This window comes from Elaeis guineensis, chromosome 1 (assembly GCF_000442705.2).
Source record: "Elaeis guineensis isolate ETL-2024a chromosome 1, EG11, whole genome shotgun sequence".
In the NCBI taxonomy this organism is placed as follows: domain Eukaryota; kingdom Viridiplantae; phylum Streptophyta; class Magnoliopsida; order Arecales; family Arecaceae; genus Elaeis; species Elaeis guineensis.
Genome location: NC_025993.2, coordinates 153,327,366 through 153,347,628, shown reverse-complemented (window position 1 = coordinate 153,347,628; position 20,263 = coordinate 153,327,366). Strand labels below are relative to the sequence as shown.

General features: G+C 37.2%; 1 protein-coding gene across 5 annotated transcripts; it reads left to right on the top strand.

Moving 5' to 3' along the window:
* The first annotated feature begins 300 nt into the window (after positions 1 to 300).
* On the top strand, positions 301 to 16,081 carry LOC105039081 (chaperone protein dnaJ A7A, chloroplastic). 5 transcript variants are annotated; one of them, XM_010915073.4, is made up of 9 exons: positions 302 to 461; positions 786 to 994; positions 3,146 to 3,295; positions 6,598 to 6,739; positions 6,871 to 6,928; positions 11,514 to 11,556; positions 14,585 to 14,633; positions 14,789 to 14,869; positions 14,966 to 16,081. In XM_010915073.4, exons 3-9 carry the CDS (start codon positions 3,162 to 3,164, stop codon positions 15,803 to 15,805), a joined length of 1,347 nt encoding a protein of 448 aa, XP_010913375.1. In that variant the 5' UTR covers positions 302 to 461; positions 786 to 994; positions 3,146 to 3,161; the 3' UTR covers positions 15,806 to 16,081. The 5 variants fall into 5 exon arrangements, with proteins under 5 accessions (XP_010913374.1, XP_010913375.1, XP_010913377.1 ...); XM_010915075.4 differs by having other exon boundaries at positions 303 to 461; positions 3,151 to 3,295; XM_010915074.4 differs by having other exon boundaries at positions 309 to 461; positions 834 to 994.
* The last annotated feature ends 4,182 nt before the right edge of the window (positions 16,082 to 20,263 follow it).

Genomic DNA, 20,263 nt, shown 5'->3' with positions numbered 1-20,263 from the left:
TGTATGTTGTCACCCTAAATTCATTATAGGCCATTTTTCCCTACCAAAAAAAAAAAGAAAAAAGATAGGCCATTTCTGGGGAAAAATACAAATAAAATAATAATTATTTTATAAGTAATATTCGAAAGTAAAAATGAAAGGTTTTTAAGTCATGCATCAATAAGATCCGGGCACATGATTGCCGATACCACATCGGATTCGAGGAGATCATCAGTCCAATCCGACGGTTGGCATTTATGTAGGTACGCAAATCGAATGCAATCTCCGAGAGCGGTCCATCGAATGGGCTCCCTACCCATTACTTCCAGAATCTAGACTCCCTCCTACGCCTCTCCTCCCTCCCTCCCTCATCACACGTCGAAGGCGGCCAAAGGTTCAGACGCTTCCGGAAAGTCCTCGGCCCCGCCCCCCGAGGGGAAAGGGAGAAGAGGAGCTCGGCCGCCTTCCCGCCTCCAATTCAGGTACCGATCCCCTCCATCCTATTCTCTGACCGAAAGGATTTCAGGGGAGATTAATGGCCTCTTAGCCCGTTCTTTGCTCTTTATTTTCCTTCCTTTTCGCGAAACTGAGTAGGTTTTGGTAGCAAAATCTTTTCTTAGGCTGCCTTGTCGATGTATCTGGGCGAAAGCAGTGGACTGTGTTCTTTTTCTTCGTCCTCTTTTTGGTTATTTAGAGGGTAAATGTGTCAGGATTTTACTTTTCAGCGGCTCGTTTCTTGATCCGCAGAGTGTTCCTTTTACACGTAGAGGGTTATGTGTTGTTTTTGATGATATTCAAAATTTTAGGGTAATGGGTGACGGATTTGTTTTCTTGCCTCCGGGTCGACTGGTTAGATGAAGGGGAAGACATTGAGAGGGAGAGAAAACTGCGGTAGAGTATCCGGTGGCAGGATGGATTCTGGCCTTCAGATGCAGGGAGGTTTTAAAGCGACTTAGACATGTGATTACTCATTGGTCTGGTGGAGGAAGAGTTTCAGTATCTGCACTGCATGAAGGTAATTAATCTGCCTAAAACAATGTAGCTACATATGAGCAGTTCACTTATGATGCAATAAAGGTTTGCAAAGAATGTATTTTATGACTGTTAAAACAAGTTCAAGATTGGTCCTTTGAAGGTTTCGAGCGGCATAGCAGCAATCGGCTCGTTCAAGGGGATTGTTGTTGCTTAGGTAAGGAAGGAACTGAGCCACAACGCCATGTCATTGTGTAAAATGAGGCTTTCGTTGGTGGTGTTGAGTCTTTTGAGCATGATAGTAGGTCATTTGTTGAAAATATTATCATTTTGGTCTAGTTTTATAGGTGGTTCTTTAGACAATGTTGGTAGAGCTTGATAAGAAATGTGAATCATTCAGCACCTGTTCAAGAGTTCTTTTGTTCTACTCGTGTAGAACAAAAACGGCCAAGTATGGATAAAAAGAAGGGGAGACAGTTCTACTTTTAATGGGATTTCGATCAAAATCTGTATAAATTTTTTTATAATAAAATCATTTGGTTTCTCGAAATGTGTGAATCTAGTTGAATCTTCAGGCTAGGTTGAATATATTAGACTGTCAGGAATGGAGCCCACAGCAGTTCAGGGCAACTTCCTTGACTCCTATCTTTTGCTTTGGAGAAGATTAGCAGCATATGTATCTCTTGACTGATGATTACCTGTTACTATAGGTGTCACCAATGAGTCAATAACAAGCATGTGTTAGACCATTCTTCACCACTTATATAGGTGGTTATCTTGTCAGGCGAAGATGATGGTCAAAAAGAGGAAGAAAGTATCAATTTACAGTGTATATAGAAAAGTCTGTTGGACGATCTTAAAGCATAAGCTGTAACTGATATTTTTGTTCTGGGGATATAACTGTGGGTAGTTTGAATAACTGGTTGGATCAGTCAGAATGACATTAAGTTGGATATAACAATGCCAAGAAAGTTAAATGAAACTCTACATCTTTCCTCTAATTGATGGTGTTATTATATCTGTGACATCATATCTGTAATCATGATGTTATTAGTTACAAGTAGAATAAACCAACTGCTATAAAAAAAAAAAAAAAAAAAAAAAAATGAGATAAGGGGTTCCTTAGAAGACAATTGGGATCTCCATGATTAGTTTTTTATATGAAACAAAAGTGATGGAAAGTTTACCTTGAGTGGCAAGGGACAAGAATAAGAAGGATAGGAATGAAAAATGTAAACAAGAAAATGAGGTTAGAGATAGCCCAAACTTGATCTTGTTTCTCCACTATAGCCCACTACAATGGTACCAAAGGTGCAAGAAAGAGCACATACTGGGTTAGATAAAGTAGTAGACTGCTGAATAGTAGAAGATTTCAATCTTGATCTCATTTTTATTTTATTAGGAGCTAATACATGTACATAGAGGGCCTTGACCTAAGAGAATCACCTAATACATTGTGGATGAAGAAGATAACCTTTACAGTGAAGAAGCTAGCTTCATGCATCACGGATGAAGAAGATAACCTTTATGATGAAAAAACTAACTTCATATATTGTGGATGAAGAAGATCACCTAATACCTCATGGATGAAAATCAAAGAAGATAAGAGACCCATCTTCTAGTGCTGTATGCTCATGCATATGTGCTTTTTTAAGTTTCTGATGTGTCAAAAAAAAAAAAGGAATAAGCAGTAAAACAGTCAGCTTGTGGAAGTCAGTTTGCCACCATACATTTCTTAACTGTACATCCATTTAGGTCCAATTTGCAGGTGCAATCTTCATGAAATTTCGTCCTGATTTATCCCTTCTTTATTGCATCAATCAGGGAACTGTTGGAACAAATATTAGTTGACTTGAAAGCACTTGGATATATTAAGTTTGATTTAGCTTGAGGTTATTCCTTTCTTGCATATAGGAATTAACTACTTATTGTGATTGCTATCCAAATTAATTTGGGCATTAATAGTATTATGACCTACTAGCATAAAATAGTATCATTGCACTCAAGGGAAGCAAAAATGTTAAGAATTACGTCATTTTTTTATTTTTGGGTTACACGTTCACCGTTATATACTTTGAGATTTTACACCAATTATGATTCATGTATGATCAAAAAATTCGCAGCTACTCTTTTTTTTTTTCTTGTGCTTTGGTTGAGTTAACTGAAGAATAAATTGGTCAATTGTCCTATATAGCATAGCCAGTATCAGCATGATGGCAATTATACCGTGTGGAGGTACTTCAGTACCTCAGTTGGGAGAACAGCCTCAATTAATGTTCAGATACACGCCTCAAGTAGCAAAGGCATGTTGCTTTAGTAACAAGCTTCTGATGCCCCAACCCGGGTAAGCATTTCTTTTCAATCTCTTACTAATAACTTTATTGTCTTAATGTTGTTTGGATGTGCTTTTCAATTTATGACTTCATATGGAATCGACACATATACTATAGTTTAACTTCAACTGTTCATTTATTATGTATTTTAGTTTTTTGCCAGGCTTTAAGATCTATGTTTCATCAAATTTTTTTTGTTTTTAGCAGTTTTGTTGTTTATACCAAGATCTTACTTTTATACAAAATAAACTATCAATATTAGAGCTGCTGACTACTTTAGACTGGTCTTACTATGGTGGCTATGCTCTATGGCATGCTGGTTATTTGACTAACTTTACAGAGCGTTTTAAATCCCGTGGGATGAGATTGTACCATTTTTTTCATGGAGTAGAACGTGCTGCTGTTTCACCCAGTCCTGACACTTGGGACGGGGTTGTCCCAAGATGTCCCGATTGGGACGCTAAAACGCTAGCAGGACAGCCTTGTCCCGACACATGGGATGGTAATCTATCACGGTGTCCTGCGGGATATCCCGCCAAGACCTTAATCCTAGCCATAGAGGACATACTAGGCCTTTATCATTAAGTTGTGAGCATGGCTTGACCACTTGAATAACAAAGTCTTTTCTTCTCCCTTTCTCCGTTTCTCTCTTCCATTCCTTCTTAACTTCTGTATTTCTCTTCTTTTTTTCTTCTTTTAACTTCTATGTATTAATATTCTCTCATCTTTGCATCTTGATTATTTTCTCATAAATCATATATTTCTTATAGATCTGTAGGTTTGTTGTTTTCTAATGATTGGTCTTTGCCAAAGGCTCTTTGGTTAGATAGATTAGTATCATCTGTAAAGACTTTGCCTTCAAATGGTGTTTGATCATATTTAAGGCCTATTCTCTCTTTCAGTGAGGATCTTCTTATTCCTTGTAATTACAGTTTAATAGGTTTGAGGCCATTGTTTTGATCCGAAACCACTTTCCATGTTTTTCTCCTTGTCTATATGCTTGTTTGGCATTCATCTGATTTTAGATTGGCATGTCATCTGCTTCACAATAAGGTACACTTAATTTTTGTGGAGCAAGTTCTCTTTTTGAAGATGGCTGATGATTGAAATGAGTGTGTTTCTATGGATAAGTTGAAGAGTGGGTACTTGTGTGGTATCCTTGATTTTTTTCACTAAATTACCTTTTCACTAGCCTGTCATGAACTGTTGTTATGGTTTTGCAGTGCCTAATTGATATTATGGAAGACATGCCTGTATTTTATGACTGCCTTGTTATTGCATAGAACAAGCAAATAATTATAGCTTGCCTTGTAAGAATCTTAATCATGTCCATTGAGCTAAATGGTAAGAATTACATGCAGCAGCTACTCAATGTGAGTGCTTCTAAGAGCTCAGAACTGGGAGGAATATATCGCTTCCTCTTTTGATAAGGAATAGTGTGAAGGTTGAACAGGGAGGTATGGAGATGCCTGAACCATAACTGTAGCATGGAACAACGATAAGCATATGATTTCTAGGTTTTGAGGAAAATTCAGGATGGATTGCAGTGAGGGGCGTTTGGGTCTTGCTGAAATCTAATATGGACCCTTGACCCCATACAATCTAAAAATGAGTCCACTCATATGATATTCTTTGTTTCTTTTTTTCCTTGGTTTCTTCATTGCATGATAGTTAATTTGTATGGTGCTGAATTACTAATTCTAAATCACTAACAAATAAAAAGTTCTTTAATCTAAATTTCCTAAGAAGGTATAGCAGCAATGTTAGCAAGTTATTGATATTAGGGGAGAAAAATAAGTGTCTTTAGAATTACACAATTTGTAGTGCTGTTGTCTCATCTATCTGTTGTCAGTACCTTGCCCAACAGATCTTAGTTTTGATGATACTTGCTGTGATAAACAAGATAATATATTTACTGATTTTCTATATTTTACTAGAAAACTTCTTTAGAGTCTTCTTACTGAAAATATAGGCCTTGTTTGGCAAAGCTTTTGGAGGGCCAGAAAGTGCTTTTTGGCTCTTGAAAAGTACTTTTGGATGGTAAAGGTAGTGTTTGGTAAAAAAATTGGGATACTATTTTGGCTTTATCAAAAAGCTAAAAATGTCTACTTGGGAAAAGCTCTAAAATAGAGTTAAAGTGTTTTCTGACCAATGTTGGGAAGCTGTTTTGGTTTTAATGAAATTTTTCTAATGGCCAAAATACCCACCAACAAATGTTATAATTACATCTTATATGATATCATATATGATTATATTATAAATATAATATAATAATAAATTAATAATATAATATATTAGTACTACAATCATAATATTTTTATTATTATATAGTTATATGATGATAATATAATATATTATTATTATATTATTACATTAATAATTTAACATACTATATTATTGTAAAATATATAATTATAACATAATATATTCTTATATTATATTATATGATTATATTATAATACTTATTATTATATAAACATATAATATAATATTTATAATATTATTATATTATAATACTATAGTATAATCTATTGTTAGATTAAATTATAATCCATTATATTCTATTATTATATTGTATTACAATATTACTATATTATATATTACATTATAATTATAATGAAATTATATTAATATCATATCATATTATTATGCTATAGTATTCAATATTATATTACATATATAATATAATATGTAATATTATATTGTATTATGCTCCAGTATACAATATTATGCAATGTCCTTTTTTGTCATTTTATTATACCAAATGCACTTTGTTATTTTGGTTATCAAATACGTTAAAAGTTTTACAACACTTCAGAAATATAGTTACCAAACAGCAAACAGTTTTTTTAGAAAAGCTCAACTTCCTAAAAGCTCTACTTTCAAAAGTTTCAAAAACTCTACCGCCAACAGCAATTCCAAACAGGACCATATTCATTGCTACTTTCTTCATGGTTTTCTTCTGTCCTTTTTTTTCTGACTTGCTAAGCTACTCTTGATATCTTCTCCTTTCTTCTTTTTGTTCTTACTTTGTTGTTTTCTCTTTGCCATAACATCTTGTAGCTGGATTAAGCTATAATCTGTGTGAAGTGGGGAGGGTGACTGCTTGATGATGATTGTGAGGAAAAAAAAATGATGATGCTTATTCTGATGACAAATATAACTGTAAATAGAATGGATAGAGGGGAAAAAGGACTCAGTTGTTAATAATAAACTGGTTGGCCAGAAACATTTTTTTCTCATTATATTACTTTTTTTAAGTTTGTAGTTTATTTATGCATCCTTTATCTTACTAATTGTAGTTTATATGCAGTACCTTCAACAAGGAAAAATATTTGGCATCATCATGTGCCAGTTTCTTTGCCCCAGTTCCTGCTTCTGCTCTATTCAATAGTTGGGCATGTCAAAATCTTCGACGTACTAGGGGGGCAAGACTTGTAGTCAGAGCTGATAGCGTGAGTGTAATTTTGATTTCCTACTTCCTTTGCTATGATCAAGATCCAAGACAGTGGATAATGCAAATTCTTATGTTTATGCAAATATATATCACCTAGTTGCATTTATGCTCTTAATGCTTATTATACAGGATTATTACTCTGTTTTTGGCGTGTCCAAAAATGCCAGTAAATCAGAAATCAAAAGTGGTGAGTGTCATTTACTGGGTTACTTATCTGATTTCTATTTCTTTGTACTGCTATTATTTTTCCCCCTCCTGTTGGTTTTGGACCTACAGTTCATTTCTTTAAATGATGTTTGCCATTTCAAAGTCAAGGTACTATTCATGACTTGACCTTCCAGGACGTGTTTCTTCTTTTATCCCTTCTCCTATTAAGTTTTTCGTATATTTGGTAATTTTATTTTAGTTTTTAGTGTAATTTTATTTTAGTTTTTAGTCTAAGGTAATTAATAGGTTAAGTCATCATCAACTAAGACTATTGAGTTGTCTATTGGCCAGGCAAGTTATGTCTAGTTAACCTGTGGCTTCTAAATTTTAGCCCAAGGCTCAGGTGCTTAATTTGTCCATAAGTGATTGCATGATCTGCCAATGATTAAATTGCTTGAACCCCATATTGGTTTCTTGTTATGACCTTATGGGCATGGACCCGTGTAAGGAAACCAATAGAAATAAACTTATGTTAGATGTGTTTAAAGGACTTAGCTATATGTATGAGTATAAACATTAAAACGCACGTGGTATTATGATAGACTAGCTTGGCTAGTCCTTGGCTTCTAGACAAGATTGAACGTCTATGTAGACCTGATCGTGGCCCCAGCTTGTCTGTCTTAAATTCTCCTTTAGCTTAGACTTGTGTTGGGCCTAATTCTGTGGTCCAAGGGACTGCCTGACTTGTTAACAGCTTTTTGATAACATTCAGTCCATGGATGAAAGTTTCATGCTTCATCTGGTTACTTGTAGTGTGGCATGAAGTCATGAACACATGAATCAAGTTTGGAATGGCAAAACCAGGAAATCAAGTTTTGAGATTAACGTGGAATTATATCTTGTAATCAAGATATAAAAAAATACATCTTAAAGATTTTTTTGTAAAAAAGATAAAAACTACTTCAAACTGTCTTTTTCATGATTATCATTTTTATATATGCTAAGATGTTTTAGATTTTGTTGTCTTTATTCTTTACTTTTTCATTGATTATAAAATATATTAAATTTTATATTGTAAAATTTCAAGGGTTCAATGCATCAGCATTTGGCATCTTGCAACTAAAAGAGCTTATATTCGCTAATTGTTGTATGCATGGATGAGAGGTTTCCTGGTAACAATCCTTTCTTAAGAAGAGTACATCATAATTTCAATGTTTGGTTTTCGATTCGGTTCGTGCTCTTGCAGATGTGTATAGAGCTGGAGTGTTTCTTAGTTTCTAAGTTCTAGTTTTAACTGCTTGGGCAGCAAAATGAGCTGACCTGGTTGGGTACCCAATATCCCATAACTTGAAGCCTTGTATCCTGATTAACTCCCATCTCCAATTTCCTTCTCCCATATCAATTGTGCACTATAAGTGAGAGTGGAGAGTAAGAGAAGGGATCTACTATTATTGTTGCCACTGCCAAGGCACTGGTTGTTGCTGTGGCTGCTGCCTTCTTCATGGTATATATTTTATGTGATTTATTAACTAATTTTTTGAGCTAGACTTCTAGAACCATCTTGCATCTATATGCTGAGGAGCCGCTTGAATGCCCATCTACTATCTGCTCTCTGCTGTCTTTTAAAGCATTACTAAGTTTTATGCCAGAAGGATCATCTTTTATATTTTTGGCAATGAAAGACGTGTCAGGTCTGATACATGAGCGAGCATGTTTGTATTTGTAGCCATGTGTGTTGGATAATAGAATAAACCTGCATATGATGTAATGCTAGTGACTAGACTATTTCAGGGGTGAGGATAAATAATTGGCAAAACTTTGGAGAACAAGACATAAATATCAAGAACCAAATCAGAGTGGTAGAATGAAATCTTCAATGGAGATCAATGGGGAAAGAGACATGTTTGTAGTTGATGTAACACGCAGCCCCAGAGACATGTTTGTAGTTGATGTAAGAAATAGCCCCAAAGTAACTATTTTACATGGATTTATTGCTCCAAAAGGTTAGGAAGATAGTCTAGTAGAATCATAACAAAATTAATGAAGTGAAAAGATTCTGCTAGATTGTTATGTAATAGAATTCTTGGTGGTGTGACCTTATATGTAAGACAATGATGTGCACATATGATGTTTATGAAACGATTTTAATGTTCCAATTGTGCATATGTTATTGTGCATGTCAGTGTGTATGCATAAGTGCTAGCTCTCAAAGGCGTTACTAATGTGGTTATGCTTTTGTACAAAAATGTATGGAGGTCATCCAGATTTATGATCTAAAGCATTTATTAGAATCTACATATCTTAGTTACACAGGGACTTAAAATTCAAGTAGTTGCCATGACCACTTGATGCACATGTAAGTCTATATGACATATACATGTATGCATGTGTATTTGTATGCATGTATGTATGTATGTATATATATATATATAGAGAGAGAGAGAGAGAGACTAGGATCTAGTACACATATAGATAGATAGATAGACTACGATTCGGTTGAGTGGATCTCCACTCAGAACTGGTCATGTCTAGATTGGACGATGAGGGTCCTACATTGATGATCTCAGCCGTTAAATATGATCTACTATCTCTAAGATGCTTATACAACAAAAATCATGTGATTTTTTACATGATTTTTTGGTCAAGTGATGCATCGGCTAGGAGTCTCCAAATTACATGATTTGTGACGTGTAAGCAATTTAGAGGCAGTAGATTACATCCAATGGCCTAGTTTATCGATGTTTGACCCCCATTTTCTGATCTAGACCTGATGCGATCTGAGAGGAGATCCACTCGACCAGATCCATTTTTTGAAAGATGGCATTAACTCTATAGATCATCAATTTTAATTTTGACTATCAATTTGAACGGCTTTCCATTTTTCATTTTGCACACATGAGCACCTTTAGCCTGGAGAGTGTTAAATGTTCACATGATTTGCTTTAAAATCCTAGCAGGAAGATTTGAGCTTAAATTTTATAATGCAGAACAAAGAATGAATTGATATTTGAAATATTCATAAACCATAGGCTATACATTTCTTATGTTTCTTGCTTATGTAATAAATGAAATGAAAAATGGATGATATGGTATAATCAGGTCTTTTCAAAAGCAAAGTGAATGATGAGCTATGTTTAAAACCATGCTACTAACCATGGTCTGTACTTCTTAGAATACCTGTTTACCAACACTTTTTGGTTGTTTTAAATGCTTCCAAACCGTAAATGGATGTAAATCGTTGTATCTTGTCTTCATTCCCCACAAATGGTTTTGGTGGACTTAGATGCCAAAATGTCCGGTGGGCCATATACATTGAGAATCTAAACTATGGATCATCTTCTGCATATTTAAAATATGTATTGACTAAAATATAGTGATTAGATTTGGTGATTTCTAATGATTCTAAACCTTGGTCTGTTGCATCTTGCCATAAAAGAACCTGTCTATTTTGCAACCACTTGATGCACAGCTGAGAGGTAAAAGTTTATCTTTTTTTTTTCCCTGGTTTTAGGCATCTTAAATGCTTGCAGATTGTAATAAATGATGTTAATTTTTAATGAAAATGGTATATTAGGCATTGTGTTGATAAGATTTGGTCTAGTGGTAGTCCATTTCATACATATATGTGTATGTGCATAAGTACATTTATTAATTTGCACATTCAAGAAAAGAGAGTTGAATACTTGAATCAGAATTCTGTTCCATTAGGATTGAGCTAAAATATAAATATAAAATATATGATGGGCTTCATGGGCAATATAAATAGGGAATCGATGTTCTTAATCATGATTAACAATTTTCGGACTTCACAATGTCTACAAACCAATTTGTTGATACATCGTATGGCAAAATAATTTGAAGTCTTATACGATTGATCATGATCAACTTATCTCAAAATGCATGTGAAAATTCAGTTATGTTAGATGCTTCTAAATTAACCACTCCATCTCATTATTAAAATTCTCCATTTTGTGACCTCAGATGCATAATAAGAAGCTCTAAAGCATTGATATTTGGTTTTTAAATGTTTTAAATGTTGTAGATCATGATCAAGGTGGTTTCCCAATTTAAATGCTCTGTCATGTATTTTAACTTGTGTAATTTGGTTGGAGATCCTATTGTTAGGGTGTGACTGCCCGAGCCCCCCCCCCCCAACCCCCCATGGTCTTTTTTATCCTTATTTCCTTCCTTTAAACTTGTATCAGGAATGCTGGCACGGTCCTCAAGAGGGTATATTGACATTCGGTCAACATCAATCATCTTTGTCTGAAATTCTGAATCCTTATTTAATCTTTAGTAATTGTCACTAATGTTAAATTTTTAAGTCACGTGCCTCATTCCTTGCCCACAAGAATCTGTCTCTTCAAATAGACCATTCTTATATCAGTCCTGTGGTGCTAATGAAATATATATGTCAGAGTCACTAGACCTGTTCACTGTACTAATTTTCATCAAATGTTAAAGTGTTCAGAATGAGTTTTTGCTGTAACACATTCAATGCATGGTTGTATATATTTATTTGTTTGTTATAGCTGGCATTAATTTCTGTTTATCATTATCTGCTTACATGTTTATTAGGTATGTTTAATTTTGATTGAATTATGTACTATTTTATCTGTTCCCAGCTTATCGGAAGCTTGCGAGGACTTATCATCCAGATGTAAACAAGTGAGTAAAAAAAATAAAATCTGATCTATGCACTTTTACAAGGATGTAATCATGATTATTCCAGTAATTAAAATGCATTCTTGTATAACAAGTTCTCTTTCCCCTGCAAGACTAGCATTTGCCATTGAATATGGTGTCATTAGTGACTTATTTTAGTGTGTATTTTAATTGAATATGATTACTATTATTATGATTTTCATTATTATATTGTTACTGTTGCTGCTGCTGAGTTGATTTGCTTAAGCCATCTTTTTTCATCACTCTTCTGATCTTGAGACTTGAGTTTTCGAACCATGGTTAGGGACAGTCATTTGAGCATTTTTATGTTAAATACGTTGCATACAAGCTCTATCAACTATATGGTGGATGTCATGGTAGTTCACACTTGTTTTAATTTTTTAAACTTGTCATGGGTCCAGACTAGATCAGTTCTTGTCAATAACACTGATGACAGTAAAAACATTGAAGTCCAGAGAAAGTGCCATCTGTATCATCTAACAAGTAGCATCTTAGGAAGATGCCTAAGTTAGAGTTGTTAAAGTCACTGGGAATTGCTGCCATGGGCCTGGCTTAGAGTCCCATCCTCACCATAATTAAAGGAGGGCTGTGCGTCTGCACTCCCTCAAGTTGAGGAAAGAAGGGACAACCTCCCATCACATCTATGGCCTGAAATTATTTGAACAGATCAAACTTCCTTGAAAATGACATTTTGCCAAGACAATACTGCTAAGTGTGATCATTGAACTGAAAGTACAGACAAATCAAAAACCTAAGTATCGAATTGGGCATTGCTAAGCACATCTCCTGGTTGAACATATATAAACAAATTAAACTCTCTAGTGAACACCAACACAATTTAGCAACTTCGTTCTTATCTCTTGTAGTTATAACTTGTTTTTCATATTGTTGGTTACTTGCTGGTAAACTTTTGTCTAGTGCTGAATGTAGCAACAATCATGGGTAAGTACATCATCGTCTCTTGGCATGTCCTGTTTGATGAAGACAAGTTCTGAATTCTACCAAGAACTTCCCAACGTGCTGTGCTAGAGCTTTCTGACCACCTTTGCTTGTTAACCGCTTTTATGCTTATTTTGACTGTTGATGGTACATCATCCACGTCAGCCATCCATGTGGCTGCCTATCAGACACGAAATAATGACATCTTTTTGCTGCCATGTGGTGCTGATCCTGACATCCTTTTTTGAAAGAGCTTATCATGCCGATAACATGATAGTAATTAAAGCAGCTAGATGTCCTAGGACAAACAAAGACCCATATATTTGTTTCAAGGGTTGTGAATTGATAGAGGCTATACATGGGACAAGATTTCTCATGTTTTCTAAACCTGGTAACAAAATTCTCCAGCCTGTTGTAAATTCTCTAACTATTCTCAATTTTTTCTATAAGAAAGTTTTTACTGAGTATATATGCCAACTTGGTGAAGAATCAATCTAATGAGTTTCCAATGACTTTTACAACTAATTATAGTTTTAGCCCATGTTTAATCTGCATGTATGGTAGAGATGCCAAATCATTGTGGGTGATTTGATTCTTTTTAAGGTGGGACCCCACAATAAGTGCATTGTGCAGTACATGTAATTTTAGGTGATATTTACTATGCATAGGTGCATTTAGCCGAGGATTTAAGAGATTAGCATACGGGCCCTGAATCAGCTGTAATGTACTATAGCAAATGGGGATCATATAGGGAACCCTTATGCACCCTAAATCTGCGCCTGATCCACCCTATATCACACTGTATTGAGTTGTACTATCCTATATCCTGTCTACCAAAGCATAGTGACCATGTACTTGCGACACATCTCTCTCTCTTTCTCTCTCTCTCTCTCTGTGTGTGCACATGCGCGCATGTGCGAGCATTCATTTGAATCAATGCATATTTACCCTGCATTGACCCCAGACCATGTGCCCATATTGTAGCAGCCCATGACTGTATGGATCCACACCTCAATATTTAAATTCTTGCCTTTAGCACATCTCTTCATGTTTCTGCAATTATTTTTAGTTATTTAATGATTTTTCTAAATTTCCTCTGCCCATTCAAATGTTTTTCGGTATTCTTAATAAATTTATCCAATCTTTTGCTTTGATCTCCAATATCTAAAAATAACTGACCTAATAATTATTATTATTATTATTATTATTTTTTTTTGCATAGTTGTTAAATCTGAATACTGAACACTGGCATCTTTTCAACTAAGGTGGCTGGTTGCAAGGGTTTACTTGTGAAGTTTTGCATATTTGATTGCTTTTAGTTGTGTCTTCTTGCACAACGGTTGAATCATGATTATGGTCTTGAGTGTCTTGAAACCACACCCTCTAGGAATGGTTGGACGTAGACATGAAATGCATTCATGTCCAAGTCACCAAAAAAATAGGCCAAAGAGCATGATATGTTGGCAAAGATGGAAGCCATAATAGTTTGGAAGAACCAAAGCTGCATGATTTCACTTCTTAGGGCAAAGTAGTTCATGATTATTGTTTGTTGTATAGCCTAGAAGGACATCACTGTGTCAAGATTGCCAATGCCGAATGCCTCCATGAATGAATTCCTGCAAATGGGGCCTCTGGAATTTATAATAATAAGATGTCAGTTGAAAAAAAGAAAAAGAAAAAGGAAAGCTCATCTAGCAGTTGCTAGAAGCACCATGGCTAGCTTGTACTTCAAAGTTAAGCCAGTTGGTTCCCACCAAACCTACCAAAAATTGCAAATCTGTAAAATTAGCTTTGCGATGCAAGATACTGCAGAGGAGACACCATGACTGTTGATATATGTAGATCACAGAGGGAGGCAACTGGAACTTTTGTAGTTTATTTGTTTAATAATTGTGCAAGAAAATGGAATAGGCCATTTTCTCTTCTCCTTGGGGTGCATCTGGATTGCCTCTGATGTTCCTTGATCTGTGTCATCAATATGTTATTGTATTTTTTAGGTATTATCTCTGTTACTGTTAATTTCTTAAAATTTGGGCCCGGGCTCATTCTTCCAAAATATTCCTTTTTATAGAGAACCTGGAGCAGAGCAAAAATTTAAGGAGATTAGCAATGCTTATGAGGTTAGTTCCAATTCATGTGAGGTTGCTTTTATCAGAATATTGATGTTTAGCAGCAAGAACTATGCCCCCTCGTGCGCGCGCGCACAGAGAGAGAGAGAGAGAGAGAGAGAGAAGAAGAAGAAGAAGAAGAACCTCTAACATTTATTGTACTGCAGGTGTTGTCAGATGATGAGAAGCGAGCTATGTATGATAAATATGGAGAAGCTGGTCTCAAAGGCGCTGGCATGGGCATGGGGGTGAGTTTTAGCAAGAGATGGGTTTTCTGCTTGATCTTCTGAACTTATCATTTAGAAACCATTTGCTGCTTGGTTTAACCACTTTCATTATTGCAGGATTTCACTAACCCATTTGATCTCTTTGAGTCGTTGTTCGAAGGCATGGGTGGAATGGGTGGAAGCAGAGCTGCTCGTAATCGGCCAATGCAGGGTGATGATGAGATCTATAATCTTGTCTTAAATTTCAAGGAAGCAGTCTTCGGAGTGGAGAAAGAGATTGAAATAACAAGGCTAGAGAATTGTGGGACCTGTGATGGGTCTGGTGCCAAACCTGGTACCAAGCCGAGCAAATGCGACACTTGTGGTGGTCAAGGCCAGGTTGTATCTTCTGTTCGGACCCCACTGGGTGTATTCCAGCAAGTCATGACTTGCTCTACTTGTGGTGGGACTGGAGAGTTCTCCACCCCTTGTAACACATGTAGAGGGGATGGCCGCGTGAGGCGGACTAAGAGGATCGGTTTGAAAGTTCCAGCTGGAGTAGACTCTGGTAGCCGGCTGAGGGTCCGATCAGAAGGGAATGCTGGAAGAAGAGGTGGCCCTCCTGGAGACCTATATGTATTTATTGAGGTTCTCTCTGATTCTGTGCTCAAGCGGGAGGGGAATAAGATATTTTACACATGCAAGGTATCATATATTGATGCAATCCTTGGGACCACAGTTGAGGTGCCAACAGTAGATGGAATGGTGGATCTGAAGATCCCAGAAGGGACCCAGCCAGGCACTACACTGGTGATGGCAAAGAAGGGAGTCCCCTACCTTGGGAAGCCAAATATTAGGGGTGATCAGTTGGTTCGGGTGCAGGTGGAGATTCCAAAGAGACTGAGCAGCGAAGAGAGGAAACTGATCGAAGAGCTTGCAAATCTCAGTGAGGCCAAGACTGCAAACAGTCGGAGATAGTTGAGAGATCACTTTATCCTCTCATAAATTTTGGATTTATTTGATCTCCCACTAGGCTTGTGGTTTCTTAAACAAGTGTTATGCCAACCACTGATACAAGGGGGGAATTCAGACAATGAGTTTGGGACATTCTCGGTATGGTATACATTTTTGTTGCATTAGATGATTTAGAAAGAAATGAAATAGGGTAGAAAAGTTGGGGGTTGTTGGAGAGACCCAGTCATGCCTGTATTTAAAGTTGAGGTATTTTGGTAATTTGATATGTTCCTGTTAGAATTTGACGTTTTGAGATTTAGCTCACATTGAGCCTACAGCGAGGTTCGCGGCGAAAAATGGAGTCTAACGAGATCAAGATCACTCCAAACGGAGCTCGGATGGAGGAGATACGAGTTTTTAAAGTCGGCATGAAATTCGAGGCGGTGGAGTGGCGGCGGTGCGTGGTCCAGGCGGGGTCAATACGCGGGATGCGCGATCTAGGAGCGCGGTTCAGGCGGGCGGGCGGTCCAGGCAGGTGCGCTGCCCAGGCCCGCACGCACGGGCTGGCCCAGGCCTAGGCGTCTTGTCTGGGCCCTGTACCTCGATCCACCGTAGAACGAGTGGTCTATGGCGGATCGCATGGATCGTGTGGGCGTTTTTCATTCGTTTTTCACGGTCTACGGTACTATTTCGTGGATCGATCGTGATCAGACGGTTTAGAAAGTTTTCGGTCTTGATCCGATGGTTCAGAGGTTTGATTTGGCTTGTTTAGGAGATCTAAACTTAATCTAATTAGGTTAAACTTTTGTTTAAGGCTTTTAAAAGGTCTGTGTCTCAACAGAGAGCGGTGGTTTGGTTTTTTACTGAGGAAGCCATGCGAAACCCGAGAAGAGAAGGAGAGAAAGGCATGAGGCCACTGTGAGAGAAGAAGCAGGGCTCCTGGACAGCGGACGTCAGTCACTTCAAGAGTTTAGGAGGTTTTTCAAGAGAGAGAGCTTTTGAGAGGAGAACTTTTAGAGAAAGAAAATTGGGTGTATAAGAGTTGAGAGTGAGGTCTCTTCTTGTAAAATTTTCTTTTTCATAGTGAAGTTTGCATGCCTCGTGGAAGCGAACCCTTTTGTGGTTGATCCACGTATTTTGATTATTTTTTTTTCTTCCTGCTGCATCGCGTGGTATTGAAAAAATCTTGAGAGGTAGTGTTCTGATCAGACATCTACCCAATAGTTCCTAACTTCTATCTCATGAACCGTTTGTGCACGGATTTCATGATATAAGAAAACACTCGAGCTGCAAATATTTGCCTCATCCAAGGATGCGAAGGGTTTTTGTTTTTTTTTTTGTTTTTGTTTTTTGTGGTATGCGTGTGTGATATAAATATGTGGTAAAGCTCCTGGGCATCGCAAATTTTTCCACCAATCGGGTCTTTTCCTTGAAATTGGAATTTGGTGGGTACTCTTATACTTCTACCTGGGATCTATTACCGAAGTTTTATCAAAACATGCATGGAAAACGAAACGGAGAACTCAAATTTCATCCATTTGGATCATTTCCTTCTGAAAGAACGCATGCGGAGAAACCGTTTCCGGATGATCTTGGCACAGAAAAATTAGGTAGCAAGCCATGGTATGCCCAAAGTCGTGTGCATGGGTCAAAAATGGCGGGCACATCATTGTTGGGTGCGGCGATACCCTGACCGAGTGAAGTACCCGCATCAGTGACGAATAAATGGGCCGTTGATTGAGGAAATGAAAGAAGACGGCGGTGGTAGGCATTCGGCAGCTGGTTGACTTGGTACGACTAAAACGACTCTTATGGAAGCATTCCTTGTGAATTGTATGTATCATATGCAATGTCAAATTTAGAGCCAACGCGTTTCCATATTGCTTTAAAGAAATGAAAAAAAACAAAACAAAACAAATAACGAAAAAGGAAATGCTTTTCATAATTGAATAAATGATAAAATAGCAGTTTCGGGCGAACATAAAGGGTGCCTCACATGGAAATGAGATTAAGCTTGATATGATCTTTCCTATTTGTTGGGAGATACTATGTAGGTGCTTCCGTGATCCTTTGAAGGTGGATATGATTGCACTGCTGCCTATTCTATGAGCATGAGGCTCTACAATGCTTTAACACTACTTCCAACCCAAATTAGCTCCTTTTTACCAGCTACCGTAAGTTATAACAATGATGTATCAACCAAGGTTTATTAAATTATTCATGCATGACACTTGGTGGGATCAAGTTTGGCTACTTGTCCGTAATAGAGAATAGGTCACGTTTGCCGGTCAAATGTGGAAATTAACTAAGAGGAGTTATTGAGACAACGGGGACTTTCTTATGCAGGTAACCACCACTGGCCACCAAGGAAGGATGTTCCATGACAAGAAATTATCCAAAAGATGGCAGTTATTGCTTAAAGTCAATCTCCATCATAAAAAGGGAAAAATGCTTCTCATCCTACATGCATGGATATTTGACTACGCGACATATTTAAAGCTTCTATGACTATTGACTCGTATTCGATTACTCCATGTAATCAATCATATAGGTTGTTTCCTTTTTACTTTCTCTGTCTAATTCTTATCCTGCGACAGATTTTGAAGTTCTTTTACTAAAACCAAGACTAACATGCTTCCTTGATTGACCATATCTAGCCTTGTGTCTTATTTTTTTCACGGAACAGTTCCACCAGCCTACCAGTCCATGGCCTTCTCCAATTAGCCGAGACTAATTGCTGGGGTCTTGACCTCACTCCGATTAATGCGCCATTGCCTTCCCTCGCATTCCAACACGTAATATGTGTGGTAGGACTCTACCACTCTCCATGGGGGCCCAACCTATTATTGACAACTAGAGAGCATGTATTGTCCCATTCCTGCATGCCTGCTATCATTCGTCAGCCTAATCACATTCATAATTTTGATGTTTGAGAAAAATTAAGCTGAAGTCAAATGTTATAAAGAATTTTGAAGATAAAAATGTGGCAAATTCTCCAGAATTTTTGCAAGCATTCATAAAATTTAGCATTACCGATTTGGAAGTGTTTCTTGAATGGGTCATATTAGTCATAATCAATTTGTAAACAAACTGCTAATGTCATGAATAATTTGATGATTATTGATTAATTTGATTACTAAATAACAATTGGACAATTTGGAGAACATTGTTACGAGAACCTCTTGAACACGGAATAAAGAGCAGATCAATGCCTTCGCAGATTTTACCAGGCAATCCATTTTCGCCATTACAAAATGCTATGTGAGCTCAATCAAATGCATGACTTTGATCCTGCTTGTCAAAACCAGAATACCATGCTAAAGTTTTACTCAAGTATCTGTCTTGAAACAAGCAAGGAGAAATAAGTATGTCCCAATACACCGTTAGGAACCAATCATTTCAAAAGCTTTAGTTTAGCCACCAACCTCCATGAGATATTTCCCCTTCCAAGGGGGGTCTACTTTAGTAGGTAGATACAATGTCCTGTAAGAACAACTTTAATAACCAATCAGGTGTCCGGCCAGCTGTCCTTGAAGCATCTGCTTGAAAGCTTCTGATCTTTGTTCCCACACCAAATAAATGTGAAGGAGAGAGGCAAGGGTCGTTGGCCACAGATGCCATAGGACCAAACAACATCCAACCTTAGAGGCAGGCCTCCCCCACCTCACTTAACAATTCCTTCCCTTTGTGGTGACATTTCAAGAAGCTAGCAGGCTGGAAACAATGATGGAATGGAGAACTCCTTGTCATCCAAGCATGGAGCTGTGGGTCATGCTTCACCTGTAAATAAGTGGGAAGTCCTGTTGAGGCCAAGGAATATTTTGACAGCCAACAAAAGACCCAAAGAAGCTAGATGAAACATGACAAGGGGTCATGTCATGGCATAGGATGCCCAAAAGGTGGCATGGAAGGTGGTTCCCTTCGCATGCAAGGGATGGAGAACACTCACCAGTAGATAAGTAGGTGATGAGACAGATTGGAGGATAGATACATGAAGAAGCAGGATAGAGACCGTCTTCATTTCCAAGGAACATGGGTCAAAGAGACAATACATCAAATGTTGTTGGATTTTATTTATTTATGTTCCTTTGGGTTAAAGATTGCAAACTCTAGCCCAATTAGTTGGCATACTTTATTCAAATGGGAGGAGGAAACATCAATAGGTCAATTTTTTCTAATGATGAATGATGGAATTAGGGTGGTAAATGTATTATTATAAAGTTGCCAGGCAACTACTTTGATCCATTTGTTAGTGGTTAAGTGCACAGGTGAAGTTGGACATGTCATGCATCTAGAGAGATGGCTTGGCTGAGTACGACTTGAAGGGCACGTCGAATTCTACCAAAATAGAAAGGGGCAAGTGGAAAGTTGAAAGTGACTATTAGATGTCGATCGATTTGCCATGATAGAGGAGATGTAAGGTATGATAATTTAGGTACACTTTGGGTCAAAGTCATTCTTGCTTAAGTGAAGAAAAACTCG

What these genes read in the sequence shown, in the direction of transcription:
- LOC105039081 (XM_010915072.4), top strand. Translation starts at nt 3,162, where the DNA reads ATGATGGCAATTATACCGTGTGGAGGTACTTCAGTACCTCAGTTGGGA. An exon ending in TTGTAGTCAGAGCTGATAGC is followed by an intron (nt 6,740 to 6,870) that starts GTGAGTGTAATT and finishes CTTATTATACAG; the next exon opens with GATTATTACTCTGTTTTTGG. An exon ending in GCGCTGGCATGGGCATGGGG is followed by an intron (nt 14,870 to 14,965) that starts GTGAGTTTTAGC and finishes TCATTATTGCAG; the next exon opens with GATTTCACTAACCCATTTGA.